Source organism: Macrobrachium rosenbergii, chromosome 43, assembly GCF_040412425.1.
Source record: "Macrobrachium rosenbergii isolate ZJJX-2024 chromosome 43, ASM4041242v1, whole genome shotgun sequence".
Taxonomy (NCBI): Eukaryota; Metazoa; Arthropoda; class Malacostraca; order Decapoda; family Palaemonidae; genus Macrobrachium; species Macrobrachium rosenbergii.
Window position 1 is genome coordinate 33,296,625 of NC_089783.1, and position 18,157 is coordinate 33,314,781.

At 36.6% G+C, this 18,157-nt stretch overlaps 1 protein-coding gene across 2 annotated transcripts in view; it reads left to right on the forward strand.

Annotated features, from left to right (window-relative positions):
- The window catches only part of LOC136828767 (sodium- and chloride-dependent glycine transporter 1-like), a 49,439-nt gene extending 31,743 nt beyond the window's left edge, over positions 1–17,696 (forward strand). For both annotated transcript variants that reach the window (XM_067086983.1, XM_067086982.1), the window contains 13 exons: positions 5,750–5,954; positions 6,758–7,043; positions 7,742–7,888; positions 9,282–9,420; positions 10,135–10,269; positions 11,016–11,119; positions 11,635–11,759; positions 12,727–12,904; positions 14,106–14,241; positions 14,807–14,938; positions 15,665–15,832; positions 16,380–16,488; positions 17,342–17,696. In XM_067086983.1, the coding sequence (XP_066943084.1) occupies positions 5,750–5,954; positions 6,758–7,043; positions 7,742–7,888; positions 9,282–9,420; positions 10,135–10,269; positions 11,016–11,119; positions 11,635–11,759; positions 12,727–12,904; positions 14,106–14,241; positions 14,807–14,938; positions 15,665–15,832; positions 16,380–16,488; positions 17,342–17,454 (1,977 nt within the window). In that variant the 3' untranslated portion in view covers positions 17,455–17,696. The remainder of the gene's footprint in view (positions 1–5,749; positions 5,955–6,757; positions 7,044–7,741; positions 7,889–9,281; positions 9,421–10,134; positions 10,270–11,015; positions 11,120–11,634; positions 11,760–12,726; positions 12,905–14,105; positions 14,242–14,806; positions 14,939–15,664; positions 15,833–16,379; positions 16,489–17,341) is intronic.
- The last annotated feature ends 461 nt before the right edge of the window (positions 17,697–18,157 follow it).

Genomic DNA, 18,157 nt, shown 5'->3' on the forward strand with positions numbered 1-18,157 from the left:
GTTGTCATGGTAACCGAATGTGCCGGGGGACAGCCGAACAGAAAGTCGATATGGGGGAATTGGCCGTGAAGTTTTATGCAGGTTACGTCAGCGTCAGGTGCTTGAACATATATATGAATGTCTTTATAGAATACGTCGTATTGAGGATGGTCGTAGTACAAAAACGATGAAGTGGATGTTAAAAACTACGGCCTCTCTCTCTGATAGTTCAACTCAATAGGTCGGGGAAGCTCCTTTCTATGGCTTCAGGCTATAGACCAACTAACGGACGAACTTATAAGCTTAGAGCAACCGAATAAGTCATTTTGAGAAGAAGCGGATAAACTATAAAGTAGGTTTATATAACTACGTAACACACAGACGGACTCTATCTAATTGGTCTAGATCAATAGGTCCATATAGGGGAAGTTTCTCTCTATGGCTTCAGGCTGTTGACAAATCAGCGTACGTGCTTATAGGACAAGAGCAACCGAATATACGTCATTTTGAGGACAATCGAAGTACAAAATCGATGAAGATTCATAAAACCACGTAACGCACAGATGGACAACCTCTAATAGGTCTAGTTCAGGGAAGTTTCTCTGTGATATACCTTCAGGCAGCAGACCAACTAACGGACTTACTTATACACACACAACAACCGAATACGCAATTTTGAGTAGAATCTAAGTAAATAAACAATAAAGTATACTTATAAAGCATTTAACATGAAGACGTATTCCAGTACAAGTAACCGGTTACCAGTATTCATTGATCAACACCTCTAATAAATCTAGAACCTAGACCAATAGGTCTAGATCGGGGAAGTTTCTCTCTGTTACTATAGGCGAAGAGCAACCGGTTAAGCCATTTTGAGAAGAATCGAAGTAAATAAACGATAAATCAGATTTCTAAAGCACTTAACACAAAGACGTACTCCAGTACAAGTATCGGGTTACCAGGATTCACTGATTTAAACCTCTAATAGGTCTAGATCAATAGGTCTGGATCGGGGAAGCTTTTCTATGATGGCTTCAGGCTGTAGACGAACTAACGTACTTACTAATAGGTCCAGAGCAACCGATTACGTCGTTTTAATAATAATGATAATCTCTCTTTCTCTCTGAAATGACGCAAAACTTCAGAGAAAAAAGGACATTTTATCACGAACTTCTTGAATCCAACGCAACGATAAATCCCCGCATGACAACTGTTTTCAGTTACAGTCGACATTCGTTCGTATTAGCTGGACGTTGCGACGCCGGTTTTAGTAACCGTAAATCATGCAATCAATCGAACATTCGTTCGTAGTAAAGATTAATTCTCTCTGAATGATAGCACTATGATATCATGATATCTGCCAGGTATAATTCCATTCGTTTCATGTTACTGAAAGACGAGACTAAATTATTCTTCAAGGGAATCGAACGCAGCGAAGTGGCTTTTAAATATGAATGACTGTCGCTGTGATGCTATCGAGGTACACACGGCTCTCAAAATCGAACTTAGAAACTTGTCTGTATTTCGAGTTATTTTTGTTGTTATTGCAATTCAAAATGTGAGACACCCACACAGAGAAAGTCTAAAAAGAACAAGGCTTTTATGGAACTGAATGCTCACATGTGATAAAGGGATGATAAGAGAGAAATAATAGATAAATAACAAGGAAGAGAAATCTCAGATCGCGGGCCGACAATACGATGATCAGGCTCTCAGAATCGAACTTAAACTCATCTTTCCTTCGAACTGTTTCTGTTGTTATTATCAATCAAAATATGAAACACTTACGCAGAGGAAGTCTAGAACACAACCTTTTACAGAACTGAATGCTCACGTGTGATAAAGAGAAGCTAAATCTCAGATTACAAGCTGCTTGCTCATCCGATGAACATCAGGAAGTTTTTCCGTTTTCTTTACGTAGAGTCGATGGACGAACCCGTTAAAGAAAGAAAACGTATTCAGTTTAACAGATTTACCGACTGAAAAGCTTAATGGAAAACGTAACTTCCATTCTTAAATAACAAGAATCATTAAGAATAGTAATAAAACACAAATGTAGCCTACACAAAAAATAATAGAGACAATATATAAGTGCAGAGTAAATACATATCGACCTGCATAGGTCTAGGTTCTTTACCGTAAACATTACTTGCATTTTTAAGTAACAAAAATCATTACATACAAGAAAACACTAATATGTGCCCACGTAAAAAAGGAATAGAGATGACAAATAAGTGTAGAACAAATACATATCGACATGTGTAGGCATAGGTTCTAGAACTATCTTCTATAAACCCAAGAGGACTCCAAAGGAAAATCAGCCTGCAGAGAGTGAGATAGAAATTTTAGGAAAATGTGATAAATGAATAAATATGAGGGAATGGAATATAAAAAACGATGCACCTGAAATTCAGGAGATGTCAGCAGCAGCAGAGAGCAGAAATGAATTTGGTCTTGGCTTAAACATTTGAAGATCAGAAGATTTCACAACTGCACTAGACTAAGTAGTCCGCATTTTAGTTGTAGCCAAGATAAACTCTTAGCAATCTGAGCAGTAATAAATCTGACGCACTGTAAACGGCTTGCTTTTAGTGTTGCAAGCAAAAACCAGCTAGCTCAGGTACAGAACAGTACAGAAAATGTTTATCGTTATAGTACATTTTATGCAACAAACATAATGGAATCACTTTACTTCTATGCCACAAGTCATTCACGATCTATACCTCTATGGCGAGCAACACGAGGATGTATACACACACACACCCACACCCACACACAGAACGAGGTCGATAGGCGGGCCACAGTGTCAGCAGCACTTGCAAATTGCTTGCGTGATGAATATCGATCGTGCAATAACGGAAGGTATACATACTTACTGGATTCCGGAAGTTCAGTAAAGCAATTTTGTTAACAGGTTGCTGCCAGCTGTTCTTGAGTCCGTCAGTCGGTACAAAAATCTACTGACTCTTCAGAGAATTTTCACGTAAAATCTACAAAGGCTGTTAGCTGGGATGTGTAATTTCATTTGTACAAGTTTTCTTAAGTCTCAGAAGAAATCCAGAACAGGAGAGAGGTTTTTGTCCTGGTTTTCCCTGGTTTTACCTGATCTTTGATTTTTCTAAGTGGGAAAAACAGCTACTCTTGTTTTCCTAAATTTTTCTCAATGAAACGAAGACTCACTATTATGCTTCAGGTGGAAAGATTTGTGTGAATATTATTTGGTTAAATAGAATCCTCAGTAGATTTTTTATTGAAAGAAAAAAGTTAGCTCAACATCCAATAGAATATGTAACAGATTTTTAATGAAAGAAACAGTTAGTTCAACATTTATTATTATTATTATTATTATTATTATTATTATTATTATTATTATTATTATTATTATTATTATTATTATTATTATTATTATTTAGAAGATAAACCCTATTAGTATGGAACAAGCCCACCACAGGTGCTATTGACTTGAAATTCAAGCTTCCAAAGAATATTAAGGTGTTCATCAAGAAGTAAGAGAAGAATATTCAATAGATTTTTGATGAGAGAAACAGACAGCTCATCCTGAAAAGGATGCTTGTCGACTGGTACGAAAATTGGGTCAGAGAAAATAGCGAACAAGAAAAAAAAAGAGGTAAAAAATACGCCGAAGTTTCTTCAGCACAGTCGAATTTCCTGCACAGCAGATAATCAAGGCCACCGAAAATAGATGTCTTTCGGTGGTCTCGGTATAATGCTGTATGAGCCGCGGCCCGGTGGTGGCCTGTCCTATATCGTTGCCAGATACACGATTATGGCTAACTTTAACCTTAAATAAAATAAAATAATTACTGAGACTAGAGGGCTGCAATTTGCTATGTTTGATGATTGGAGGGTGGATGATCAACATAAAATTTGCAGCCCTCTAGCCTCAGTGATTTTTAAGATTTGAGGGCGGACAGAAAAAGTGCGGACGGACAAAGCCGGCACAATAGTTTTCTTTCACAGAAAACTAAAAATTGACTCTCATTTCTAGAAGAAAGATGACTCTGCGCTTTCAGTTATCATTGGGATGACGTGATGAAAAAACAATGAGTTGAAATAATCAAATGAATAAGGGAATAACAATTCCATTCCCTCTGTTCTTGTTCTAAAGCCGTTTTGTAAGAGTTGGTTCTGCATTGCGTGAGCCGGATCTAAGTAGGACGCACGAGGGCATGGATCTATAAATTTTGTAGCTAATGGAAAGAACTCTCACTCTCGTTCACGCCTTCAGAGAAGCACAGACGCAAGCAGACATAATATATCCGTACATAGATCCATACACACATTTATATATATGTATATATATTTACCTATATATATATATATGTATATATATATATACATAAATACATTTACACACACATGGGTATATGTATATATATATATATATATATATATATATATATATATATATATATATATATAAATCTGTGTGTGTTTCCCACATAGTATGCGAACTTTCAACATCCCATAATTTTTGGAAATATGTAAAATATAAAGAAATAAATGAAAATATTACTTTGGAAGTATGTTTACATCCACGAAACCTCTATAAAATCTCAATAGAACCCGTGAAATTATAGAGATTAATTTTCTTATACATATGTACGGTACCTGTCTAGATCAGGTTAAGTGGCTGAAGCATCTTAAATACAGGCCTTCATAATGAATACTATGTGTAAAGAAACTTGTAAAAGAGAGAGAGAGAGAGAGAGAGAGAGAGAGAGAGAGAGGGGGGAGAGAATACATGTATACATAAACAAGCATATAAATGAGAGAGAGAGAGAGAGAGAGAGAGAGAGAGAGAGAGAGAGAGAGAGAGAAAGCAGACTATTGATTTGGAGAGGGTCGTTGGGTAACTCGGAGTTAGCGACGGGCCCGAATTATAGATTATTTGGGTCACGGTCCAGAAAATGCCTCGATTTAGGTCAGGAAGCGTGTCACGTTAATCCTTATTATTATTATTATTATTATTATTATTATTATTATTATTATTATTATTATTATTATTATTATTATTATTATTATTATTAAATTTTGTGTCTCTAAATATTTGCAGTTCATTTCTTCGTTTCAGTTGGCCAGATTCGTTCTAGAATTTATGGGCATAATCAGCTCATGAGATGGAGAGAGAGAGAGAGAGAGAGAGAGAGAGAGAGAGAGAGAGAGAGAGAGAGAGAGAGAGAGAAGGATTGTAGAGAAAATTCTAGAGCGGCAGAATAGGGCATTACCAAGAAAAATTATCAACAACGATGTATATACATACACTGTATATATATATATATATATATATATATATATATATATATATATATATATATATATATATATATATATACAGTATATATATATATATATATATATACGAGTATATATATATATATATATATATATGTTTGTGTGTGTGTATATACATGTTATACATATATATATACATACATACTGTACATTCATATACATATACATACCCTCTCTTGTAATAATCCCCACAGCACAAATCTCTTCGCATTTCATCTATAGACATAGATGTGTCCAAAACGAGTAGTTTCACCACCAAAGTTTTACAATTTTTTGGTTAATCCTTACAATTCTCAAAGTAGTATGTTATGTCCATGTTTAAAAATAAAATGGTCTAGAGCTTATGAATTTTTCCCCTCTTGTCCTGTTAACAGAAGGTAGTATTTTAATATCCATGTTTAAAAGTACAAAATGGTCTAGATCTTATGAATTTCACTTCTTTTCTCGACCACAGAAGGGAGGTCTTGAGACGGACGTGGCCGAGATTCGAATCACCGTCAACAGAGCAGACGATGACAGGAGCATCTCCATCACTGGTGGGGAAGATGAGAGGGGCGTCTGGGGCAGCAAGATCGAGTTCATCTTGTCCTGTCTCTCCTTCGCCGTGGGCCTGGGCAACATCTGGAGGTTCCCTTACCTCTGCTATCGTAATGGAGGAGGTGAGGTCCACTTCTGGTCATTCCAGTTTAGTGGTATGGGCTCCCCAAGTGGGATTCATTTAAGTTTAATAGTATGCTGTTTTTATTATCCGTTAATTTCACCACAAGGGTTTCAGCTCACTGACTACGAGTATACTGGCCTATTGGTGTCTCAGTCAACGTGCCTGACTGACTGGAAGAATAATTAGCTTCCAATTATATAACAAGTCTCTTCTCTTCCCTGACTGGCCGTTGCATTCATCACTACTGTCTCAGCTTACTGAATGAATAATAGTAAAAAGCTGAGCTCATCGCAGGAGTCTTAGATAACTAATTAAACCTATACCTGGTTGTCAGTTTGATCATAAATGTCTCACATCACTAAATGAATGGCTGTTTGGCAGTAGGTTTCATCAGAAACGTCTCAGATCACTGACTGAATGACTGTTTGGCTGTAGATTTCATCAGAAATGTCTCAGGTCACTGACTGGATGGCTGTTTGGCTGTAGATTTCATCATAAATGTTTCCGATCAGTGACTGAATGGCTGTTTGGCTGTAGATTTCATCAGAAATGCCTCAGACCAATAACTGGATGGCTGTTTGGTTGTTGATATTAATAGAAATGTCTCTGATCACTGACTGAATGGCTGTTTGGCTGTAGATTTCACCAGAAATGTCTCGGTTCACCAACTGAATGGCTGTTTGTCTGTAGATTTCTCAGAAATGTCTCAGATCACTGACTGAATGACTGTTTGTAGATTTCATCACAGGTCTCCTTTATCCCCGACTGGGTGCGAGAATAACTGACTTTTATCTTTTGCAGGCGCCTTCCTGATCCCCTACGTCGTGATGCTGTTCATCACCGGTGTTCCCCTGTTCTTCTTCGAACTGAGTCTAGGGCAGTATGGCCAGGAAGGACCCATCACCATCTGGAAGATAGTGCCTCTGTTCCAAGGGGTAGGGATTGGCATGTTCATCATCGCCTTCTTCATCTGCCTCTATTACAACGTTATCATCGCCTGGGCCTTCTTCTACCTATTCTCTTCGTTCACCGCCGACGTGCCGTGGAAGTCCTGTGACCACTGGTACAACACTGCTGCGTGTCGAAGGTCAGTCTTCCTCCGTCTCTCTCCTTCCACACCTGGTTTGTTCTGTTGAGGTCCCACGGCCACCATTAGACCTATAATCAGCTTATTTCAAGTTTCAGTGTCAGTTTAACTAAGTACTCAATACATTTCTATCGCCAGAGTTTCGACTGGCGTGGGTATATGAACTCAAACTTTCATCACATACCCACGAAATATATTTACGGAGTATATTTATACGACATGATTTTGCAGCTTTACCCAATGTGGACTTCCTGACTTACATGCACAGTCACATGTAGCCTATTCGACTACATATTCCCAAGCATACAAACATGCCACTGAACAGGTGGTAAAAAGTTACTTTTGACATCGTTTGTAGCTCTTCATAATGTCCTATTCAATTGGCACAAAAATATACCGACATATGACTCCATGAACATGTCTGTGAACATTCTGACTTACATACACAGACATACGTAGCAAATTTCAGTTACATATTCACTGGCTTGCAAACATACCTCAGAACAGGTGGTAAAAAGCGACTCCTGACATTTGTAGCTCTTCATAATGTCTTACTCAAATGGGACACAAAAATAGACCGATATATGACTATATAAATTTGTCTGTGAACTTCCTAACTTACATACACAGTGAAATATAGACATACCTCAGTACAGGGAATAAAAATTGAATTTTGAAGTTACTACTTACGGTTTCAGATTCGACACCAAGAACTGCACAGCCCACGAAGGGCTGATGGCTCCCAACGGCACGTGTTACCTCAAGACCGAAGTGACTCCTGAAGAGTGGCAGAACTTGAACGTGACAGCCCAGAACATGAAGATGCCAGCAGACGAGTTCTTCCAGTAGGTCCTTCATTATTATTATTATTATTATTATTATTATTATTATTATTATTATTATTATTATTATTATTATTATTATTATTATTATTCAGAAGATGAAGAACCCAATCCATATGGAACAAGCCCACCACAGGGGCCATTGACTTGAAATTCAAGCTTCCACTGAATATGGTGTTCATTTGAAGGAAGTAACTAATTTATTATTATTATTATTATTATTATTATTATTATTATTATTATTATTATTATTATTATTATTATTATTATTATTCAGGAGATGAACTCCATCCATATGGAATAAGCCCACCAAAGGGGCCATTGACTCGAAATTCAAGCTTCCAAAGAATATTACAGTGTTCATTTGAAAGAAGTAACAGAAGGTAATAAGAAATACATAAAGAAGAGATCAGTTATTAAAAAAGAAAAAATAAATTAACAAGCTGCCTTGACTAACAAATGAATAATAAGTTACAGGCATAGATGGATCCAGTTCGGCAAAGAATACACCTTGTTAACATCTGAGTTTCAGGTCACATAGCAAGGACGTTAAAGATTTACGTTTCATCCTGGAATCTTGTCTAAAAGTTTATTCTGCTTAGTTTCGTTTTTCTAGCCTATATATCTATGTCAGTCATTGTTGTTATAAGAGTACATTGCAAGATATCTTTTTCACTTGCTAAATTCTTCCAGTTGTCGATTAAAATTGGCAATATCCTTTCCCGTTCCAGTAACTCAGGCTTTCCGTCACAGTAACTCTGTTTACCTTCCCTTTCCAGGAATTCCAACTTTTCATTCCAGCAACTTTATACTTTCTGTTTACCTTCCCTTTCCAGGAATTCCAGCTTTCCATTTCTGTAACTTTAGACTTCCCGTTTACCTTCCTTTCCCAGGAACTCAGGCTTTCCATTCCAGTAACTCTGTACTCTCTCTTTACCCTCCCTTTCCAGGAATTCCAGCTTTTCATTCCTGTAACTTTAGACTTTATGTTTACCCTCCCTTTCCAGGAATTCCAGCTTTCCATCCAGTAGCTTTACACTTTCTGTTTACCTTCCCTTTCCAGCAACACCAGCTTTCTATTCCAGTAACTCTATACTTTCTGTTTACTTTTCCCTTTCCAGCAAGTCCAGCTTTCCATTCCAGTAACTTTATACTTTCTATCTACCTTTCCCATTCCAGTAACACCAGCTTTCCATTCCACTAGCTATATACTTTCTGTTTACCTTCCATTTCTAGTAATTAAATCTTTCCATTCCAGTATCATTATACTCTCTGTTTACCTTCCTTTTCCAGTAACACCAGCTTTCCATTCCAGTAAGTCTATACTTTCTGTCTGCATTCCCTTTCCAGTAACTCAGGCTTTCCACTCCAGTAACTCGGAGATTTCTCTTTCCAGCAACTTCATGTTGGACATATCTGAGGGCTTTCATGACGAGGAAGGTCACAGCCTACAGTGGCACCTGTGTCTCTGCCTCGTCTTATCTTGGGTCATAGTCTTCCTGGGTCTCTTCAAGGGCGTCTCGAGTATGGGCAAGGTAGGTAGGCCTATTTACTCTCTTGTAGAAGTTAGGTGCATCAGACACTTATGTGTGAGTTATTGCGTACGTTATTCCCAAGTTTGTAAATTCTATATGAAATTATGATATTTTTGGCTTATACTTTGATAGTTTGAGATGTAAGAAGTCATTCGTGCATAAGTAACAAATTTCATATCTCTGTAGGCCTAATATATATATATATATATATATATATATATATATATATATATATATATATATATATATATATACACATACAGGCTGTTGAAAACACATCATTTAATTAGCTCAAATGTGTATATGTTAGCTTCAATTGTCATTAATTTGAACACATCGCATAGACAAGAAAACTATACAATAGTTGAAAGGATAAAAATAATGCAAACAAGAGTTTCGATTATCAGTTAGTATTGGGCAATATCTCGACGGCCCTCTGATCAACTTTGCTTTTGAAATGTTTATTCTGGTGGATTTGAGACTCATTTCGGTCCATCACAGCTCACACCAGACTGTTAAAGTTTGTTCACAAGAGTCAGTGATTCCTGGTGTATATTACAAGTCAGTAGAAGTTACAGTAGGTTAGATTAGGATAGGTTAGGTCTTCGGAGTCAATATAAATCAAGATTGAAGTAAGAACGAATTATCATTGTTTTTCTTTATTACTGTCTTTCTTTCATGCTTCTTCTTATGCTTCATATTCTTCTTCCCCAGGCTGTGTACTTCACCGCGCTGTTTCCCTACATGGTGCTTATCATACTCTTCGCCAGGGCTATCACTCTGCCTGGGTGCGCCAACGGGATCTCCTTTTACATCACGCCAGTTTGGAGCAAGTTGCTCAGTGCCAGGGTAAGTCAAGAGTAACTAATCATTGGTATTGTTGCTCCATAGGGGTATAGTGCCGTCAGTGCTACTGAAGTGCTGAACTGATTGTTGCCCCCTTAGGAGTATAGTACTCAGTGCACCTGAAGTGGTGAACTGGATTGTTGCTCTCATAGGGGTATAGTGCCGTCAGTGCTACTGAAGTAGTGAACTGGATTGTTGCCCTTATAGGAGTATAGTGCAGTCAGCGCTACTGAAATGGTGAACTGATTGTTTCCCCCATAGGAATATAGTGCCGTCAGTGTGCCTGAAGTGGTGAATTGAAGGGATTCCTAAAGGTTCTTGGCAGCTTACCTTCGGCCCCTAACTTCACCCAATTTGTAGTCTTTTACTTTACCTACATTCTAACTTCCTTTCTCCCAAATTGCTGTCCAACCTCTCCAACATCGTCATTATCACTCTATTAAGTGCTGAGAATGGCTAAAAGTACCGAAGAGCTTAGCTTTGTACCCAAATTTTCATTAATCTGGTTTATCATTGCTGCTCAGTGATGCCCAAAGTTATGAAGTGAATTGCTTTGTCATGCACCCTATCTTGCAAAGTGTGGAAGACTATAAGAGCCAGGAAAAACGGAAGAATTGCGAGAATTCTAAATAATTAGTGCTGGATGTGATTGACTGACAGACGACACCAGGGCTCTGGAATATTTGGGCAATATCGGCTCCCTTTTGACCATTTCAGAAAATACTTAGAGCAGCTTTCTTTTTCCTCAGGTTTGGGCTGACGCCGCCATGCAAATCTTCTTCTCCTTGGGCCCTTGTTGGGGTGGACTTATAACTCTGGCCTCTTACAACAGGTTCAACAATAACTGTCTAAGGTTAGTGACTGATATATCTTTCTTTAGAAAGTTAAATTATGAAGCAATAATCCTATTCTATTTTATTTTTAGATGTGCTTTTGACCGAGGTCGTTAGATGCTGATATGTGTGTGTTGTGTGCTTGTATCTGAGAATAAATTAGATGTATATATATACATACTATATATGTTTTTTATTTATATATAAACCATATATATGCATATATTCATATTTATATATATATATATAATGTATATATACATATATATATATATATATATATATATATATATATAAATAAATGTATATATACATATATTTAAATATATATATATATATATATATATATATATATATATATATATATATATATATATTTAAATATATATATATATATATATATATATATATATATATATATATATATATGTGTGTGTGTGTGTGTGTGTGTGTGTATATATATATATATATATACACACACACACCATCTTCCTTACCATTATATCTTAGCTTTCCTCTTCCCTATCTTCTCCAGGGACGCAATCTTCATAGCAGTGGCCAACTGTTCCACGAGCTTTTTCTCCGGATTCGTAATTTTCGGCATCGTGGGCTTCATGGCCCACGAACTAGGGGTGCCAGTTTCGGAGGTCGCCGCCCAGGGTAAGTCTAAGGGGGAACAAAGCAGTTTAGGATTGGCCTAGACAAGTGGTTCTCAAATTTTTTGGCATCGTTACCCCCGGGGGCAGTGGTGTGACAGATCACCATGACCCCCACCCCATTCCTCTTCAGTTATGTGAAGTTATAGTACAGAGGAAAGAAAACTATTGGACTGCTTAATTTCTAATGCAATTTATGCGTAAGAAATTAATTTTACTTTTACTCAAGTCTTAAGAAATAAAGAGGTTAGATTTCAGGCAGTATTCTTTTGACAAAAAATTAGAATTAAAGCATTGTTCCTTTTATTACAAGTTGGAATTAAAGCATTATTTCTTTGGTAATTAATAGAAAATAAAATTTAGAAAGTGCCTCGTTATCCCCAAGAAACGGCTTCATTACCCCCACGGGGGTAATTACCCCCAGTTTGAGAACCACTGACTTAGAAAATACACAGGTTATTTTATTACTTAGCGAAGTTTTATTGCTTGGTTGTATATCTTTTTCAGTGAATCAGTGATTTTCTTAATTTATTCATTCATTAGTTTATTCACTGAAGATGAATTAAGGTTATGAATAGGCAAGTGAATGAATAACATAAATGAGTAGTATACAATAACATGTATATGTATATGTATATGTGTGTGTATAATTATATATATATATGTATATATATATATATATATATATATATATATATATATACATATACAGTATACATATAATTGTATATATATTTACATATATATATACGTATAATTTATATATATGTATACATATATATTTGAACATATATAATGTATATACATATACATATACATATACATATACATATACACACCTCCAAACATTATAACATGAATAAATAAATAACCCACTGTCTAGAAAAAACATTATACTATATCCCTCTTATCCTTCTCCTTCTCATTCTCATTCTTCTTCTTCTACATATTCTTCCCTGACCTCTTTCCAGGAGCTGGGTTGGCATTCATCGCATACCCAGAGGCAGTGGCACGTCTGCCCTTCTCCCCCGTGTGGTCCTGCCTCTTCTTCGTGATGCTCCTGACCTTAGGGCTTGGGTCACAGTTCACCATCGTGCAGACTGTCATCACCTGTGTCATTGATGTCTTGGGCATCAGGAGACATTACAAGTAAGGCGATTTTACAAGCTTTCAAGTAAGGAGGCTTGACAAGTTTTATAAGCGAGCAGACTTGACAAATTTTATAAGTGGGGAGACTTGACAAGTTTTATAAGTGAGGAGACTTGACAAGTTTTATAAGTGAGGAGACTTTACAACTTTTACAAGTGAGGAGATTTTACGGGCTTTTAAGTGAGGAGGCCTTTTACAAGTAAGAAGACATTATACGTTTTATAAGTAAGTAGACTTTACAAACAGACTTTACAAGTAAGAAGACTTTACAAGGAGATTTTACAAGGAAATATTAAAATTCAGGAGACTTTACATGTAAGGAGACTTTACAAGTAAGGAGACTTTACAAGTAAGGAGACATTACGAGGAAGGAAGGAAGGAAGGAGGCTTTACAAGTAAGAAGGCTTTACAAGTAAGGTGACTTTACAAGTAAGGAGACATTACAAGTAAGGAGACTTTACAAGTAAGAACACTTTACAAGGAAGGAGATTTTACAAACAAGGAGACTTCACAAGTAAGGAGACATTACAAGTAAGGAGACTTTACAAGTAAGGATACTTTATAAATAAGGAGACATTACAAGTAAGGAGACATTATCTGTAAAGACACAGTACAAGTAGGCAGACTCTGATACCGCCAAATGGTCAAACAAGAACTATAAAAGTGAGACTCATTTGATAAACAAAAAAAAAACAAGTAAAAAGTGAGCCGAAGTTTATTCGGTGCAATCGAGTTTTCTGTACAGCCGCTACAGCATATACTCAAGGCCACCGAAACTAGAGCTATCTTTCGGTGGTCTCGGTATAATGCTGTATGAGCCGCGGCCCATGCATCTTTAACCACGGCCCGGTGGTGGCCTATCTTATGTTGTTGCCAGAAGCACGATTATGGTTAACTTTAACCTGAAATAAAATCAAAACTACTGAGGCTAGAGGGCTGCAATTTGGTATTTTTGATGACTGGAGTGTAGATGATCAACATACCAATTTGCAGCCCTTAGCCTCAGTAGTTTTTAAGATCTGAGGGCGGACAGAAAAAGTGCAGACGGACAGACAAAGCCGGCACAATAGTTTTCTTTTCAGAAAACTAAAAAGCAGAACTTTTCTTTCTTTATAAGCAAAAAATAAAATTTAGCTTTTTATTAAAATAAAGACTAAAATATTATATGCAATTACTAAATATTCTTCTTTTTCCTTTTCAGGAAGACTTGTGTTGCCATCTGTGCCCTCGGCTGTGCCCTGGGCATTAGCATGTGTTCTGGGCATGGAATGTACATCCTCCAACTTCTGGATAATTATTCGGGCACTTATTCTGCCCTGATGATTGGCTGTGTAGAGGTGAGGGTTTGATAAGTGTCTGGTTTCTGCTATATCCCTCTCATATATATATATATATATATATATATATATATATATATATATATATATATATATATAGAGAGAGAGAGAGAGAGAGAGAGAGAGAGAGAGAGAGAGAGAGAGAGAGAGAGAAAAACATAGTCCTCTTTGTCTATTGATCTAAAACTCTTCTTCTGATCTAATTTCCAAGGTCTCTTGCAACAAAAAAATACTTGTGTTCAATGGCTTCCTTTAGGAACTCCTTGACGTGGTGATATATATATATATATATATATATATATATATATATATATATATATATATATATACATATATATATATATATATATATACATATATATACATATATATATATATATATATATATATATATATATATATATATATATATATATATATACAGTACATGTATATATATACTTAGGCCTATAATGCCGACAAAACATTAACCTACCATTCAGCTCTGCACCTGAATTCAGCAACTAAGTACAACTAATTACCTTCTCTAATTTACCCCTAATTATATACCTCCTGTATTCCGCAGCTCATCGCCGTGACGTGGGTCTACGGCGTCGACAATTTCATGGACGACATCAAAGCAATGTTAGGTCACCATCCTCCACCTTACTATTACTGGAAGTTCGTCTGGAAGTACATCACCCCGGCCAGTGTGTTTGTGAGTAGGCCTATGAAGTTCGTTTGTTCTTCTGCAGGAACTGTTAGGTCTAGAGGCTTAACCATCTTTATTATTTTAAACCTATGAAGTTCGTTTGCAGAAGCTGTTAGGTCTAGAAGCTCGGCCATCTGTATTTTTTCATAGCCAGGTTCTTCATGGGTCTATGGGTCTAGACTTACTTGACCTGATCGGTCTAAAGCATACATTGTAAGATTAAGTGCTCAACCCTCTTTATTTTTTATAGTCTTTTCGTAGGCCTATGGATCTAGGCTCACTTGATTCTGGTCTGCCTAAGGCATATATTGTAATACTATAGGCTCAGACTTGTTCATTTTTTTATAAGCCGGGCTCTTCTTAGGCCTATAGGTCTAAGCTCACTTGACTCTGATAGGTCTATCTAATGCATATATTGCAAGACTGTAGGCTCAGCCTTCTTTATTTTCTTAATAGCTAGGCTCTCCATAGCGTGGCCTAAGAACTATCCTCCCATTGGAAGCAACACTGACTCACAACAGCGATAGAACTAGTCTGAAACATTTAGTGATGTCTCTCGTCTTTCTTTTTTTTTTCAGATGTATCCTCCTTGTCATTATAGAATCATAGGCCTAAAAACTGTTATCCTATTAATTATCCTCCCTTTTGGAAGCAACATTTACTCACAAAAGCGATAGACATAGTCTGAAATATGCAGTGATGTCTCTTGTCTTTCTTTTTCCTTGTTCACAGATCATCCTGATCTTCACTTTCGTCGACTACAGACCCTCATCCTACGGCGAATACAAGTATCCAGTTTGGGCGGACATTCTAGGATGGTTTATCTCCTTCTCGTGCATCATGGCAGTGCCTATTCGCGCCATTTGGCTCATCCTGCACAAGAGCGGACCTTTGAAAGCCGTAAGTGAAAGCAGAGTTCTTTTCCAGATGTTTATAAAGCTGTTAGAACTGGTTTTTCTTGATGAACGTTGAGTTTTCACTGTTATCTATAACAGAATATCTCAAATAAGTTAAGTTTTCATTGTTACCTATAACTGAATATCTAAATTAGACTGTTGTTTCACATGAGTGGTCCTTTGAAAGCCTTAAGTGAAAGCAGTTAGTTTGCAGATGATTATCAAGCTGTTAGAACTTTTTCTTTTGTGCAAGTTGAGCTTTCAGTGTCATTCACAACTGAAGATCTAGATTAGATTATTTTTTATGAGAATGTTATCGTATTTATCACAGTTTATTTCAATTGTGCATCAAATTCTGGTTATCAAACTTATCAAGGATTCAGTGCTTTATATATATATATATATATATATATATATATATATATATATATATATATATATATATATATATATGTAACTCTCCCAAGTTATTACAGAATTATAGCGAATTCTATATAAATGTATTTAAATATATATCAACATACATATTTCTATATTTCTCTCTTCTACAGCGACTTCAGCAGCTATGTCGAACTGGCCACGATTGGGGCCCACCGGACAGAAAGAGGCATCATGACCCTACTCTCAACGCCATCGACTCCAAGACTCCTCTCGCCAACGGTAGGTTCCACGTTTGGGAAAGCCTCTTTTTTTATTTTATTTTAATTATGTGACGTGAAACGACCAATGTTTACGAATTGAAAGTTCTTGACGATTCATTTTGAATGAGTTAAACGATCGATAAGAATTCAGTCTCGTGAAGTAGGCCTACATTAGAATACAGATCAGATCGACATATAAACATACTAATAACTAGAATAATTACTGTACTGTATGATTTTCAATCGTTCTCTTTAAACCTGGTCCATTTTGAATGAGTTAAACGATCGAAATTAATTCAGGCTTGTGAAGTAGGCCTACATTACGTCAAATCAATATATACTAAACATTTGAATCACCAAATAATTGTTTTTCAATCTTTCTATTAAACCACGATCCATTTTGAATGAGTTAAATGATATGAATTCTGGCTCTAGAAGTAGGCCTACATTAAATACAGATCAAATCAACATATAAGCATCCAAATCTCCAAATCATTACGTTTTCCAGGTCTTTTCTTAAACTGTGATCCATTTTGAATTAGTTAAATGGTTTAAATTAATTTGGGCTTGAAGCACATAATTATATAAATGTCCAAATAATTTCGTTTTCCAGTCGCTCTCTTAAACTACGATCTATTATGAATGAATTAAGTTATCTAAATGACTGGCTTTTGAGGTAGGCCTACATTAGAATGCAGATCAAATCGGCGTATAAACTTTTCAATAACTAAAATAATCATGTTTTTCAGTCCTTCTCTTAAACCACGATCCATTTTGAATGAGTTAAACGATCGAAACGAATTCAGGGGCTCGTGGAACCGGATGCGTAATTAGGTAAATTACGGAAAACTGATCATCCTTCGTCTTTGCAGATGAGGAGCAGTACGAAATGGGTCGCGAGTCTCCTTATTTGAGAGACGACGAGTGGGAGGACGAAGAAGACGACGGCCTCCAGATGAAGGTACCATCTCGGATGAAAGTCTAGAGAAGAAGAAGAAGAAGAAGAAACTCCTGGACTTCTAGACCTACTGAGCCTAGACTAACAGATCCCGCAACAGTTGAGGATAAAGGAAAGGTCGTTAGCCTTCGTATTTCTTCTTCCCTGCGAAGCTTCCCTTCCCGGGAAGGCTCAAAATGAAGGAAAAAGAAAAAAGAAAAGAAAGAGGGTTCAACGCTCACACTCACACCGTAGAGATTCCTCAAAGGGTATTTTAAACAAAACAAAAACACAGATATCTGTGAGTTCCCGGTCCAGAATTTTATTATAGATTCGACAGGGACAGAAAAAGAAAAAAAACACTGGCTTCGCCGCGAATTCTTCACCGCTTGAATCAAAAGTTCTAGCTAGCGTCGAGAGCTAGGCCTATTCCTTATTATTTTTAAGTTAAGTCTACACAAATTCAGTTTAAGTCAACGTTAATTAGGTTCCTGATATAAGGGAGATTATTATCTTATAGTTTTTTATTTCGTCTGTTCAAGTTTCGTTCCGCACAAAGGGAAAAAAATTCGTTTATATATACGAGTTTTTAAGGAATGCTCCCAAACTCTGCAGGAGTTTACCGAACGGTAAACATTCTTATAAGCTTTTTTGTCTCGTGTCAGAGTTTTCCCTTTTTCATTTCTGCCTAGAAAAGTTGTCCCTGTGGACCCAAAACATTCCGACTGTGACAAATGAAGTGTGATCATTA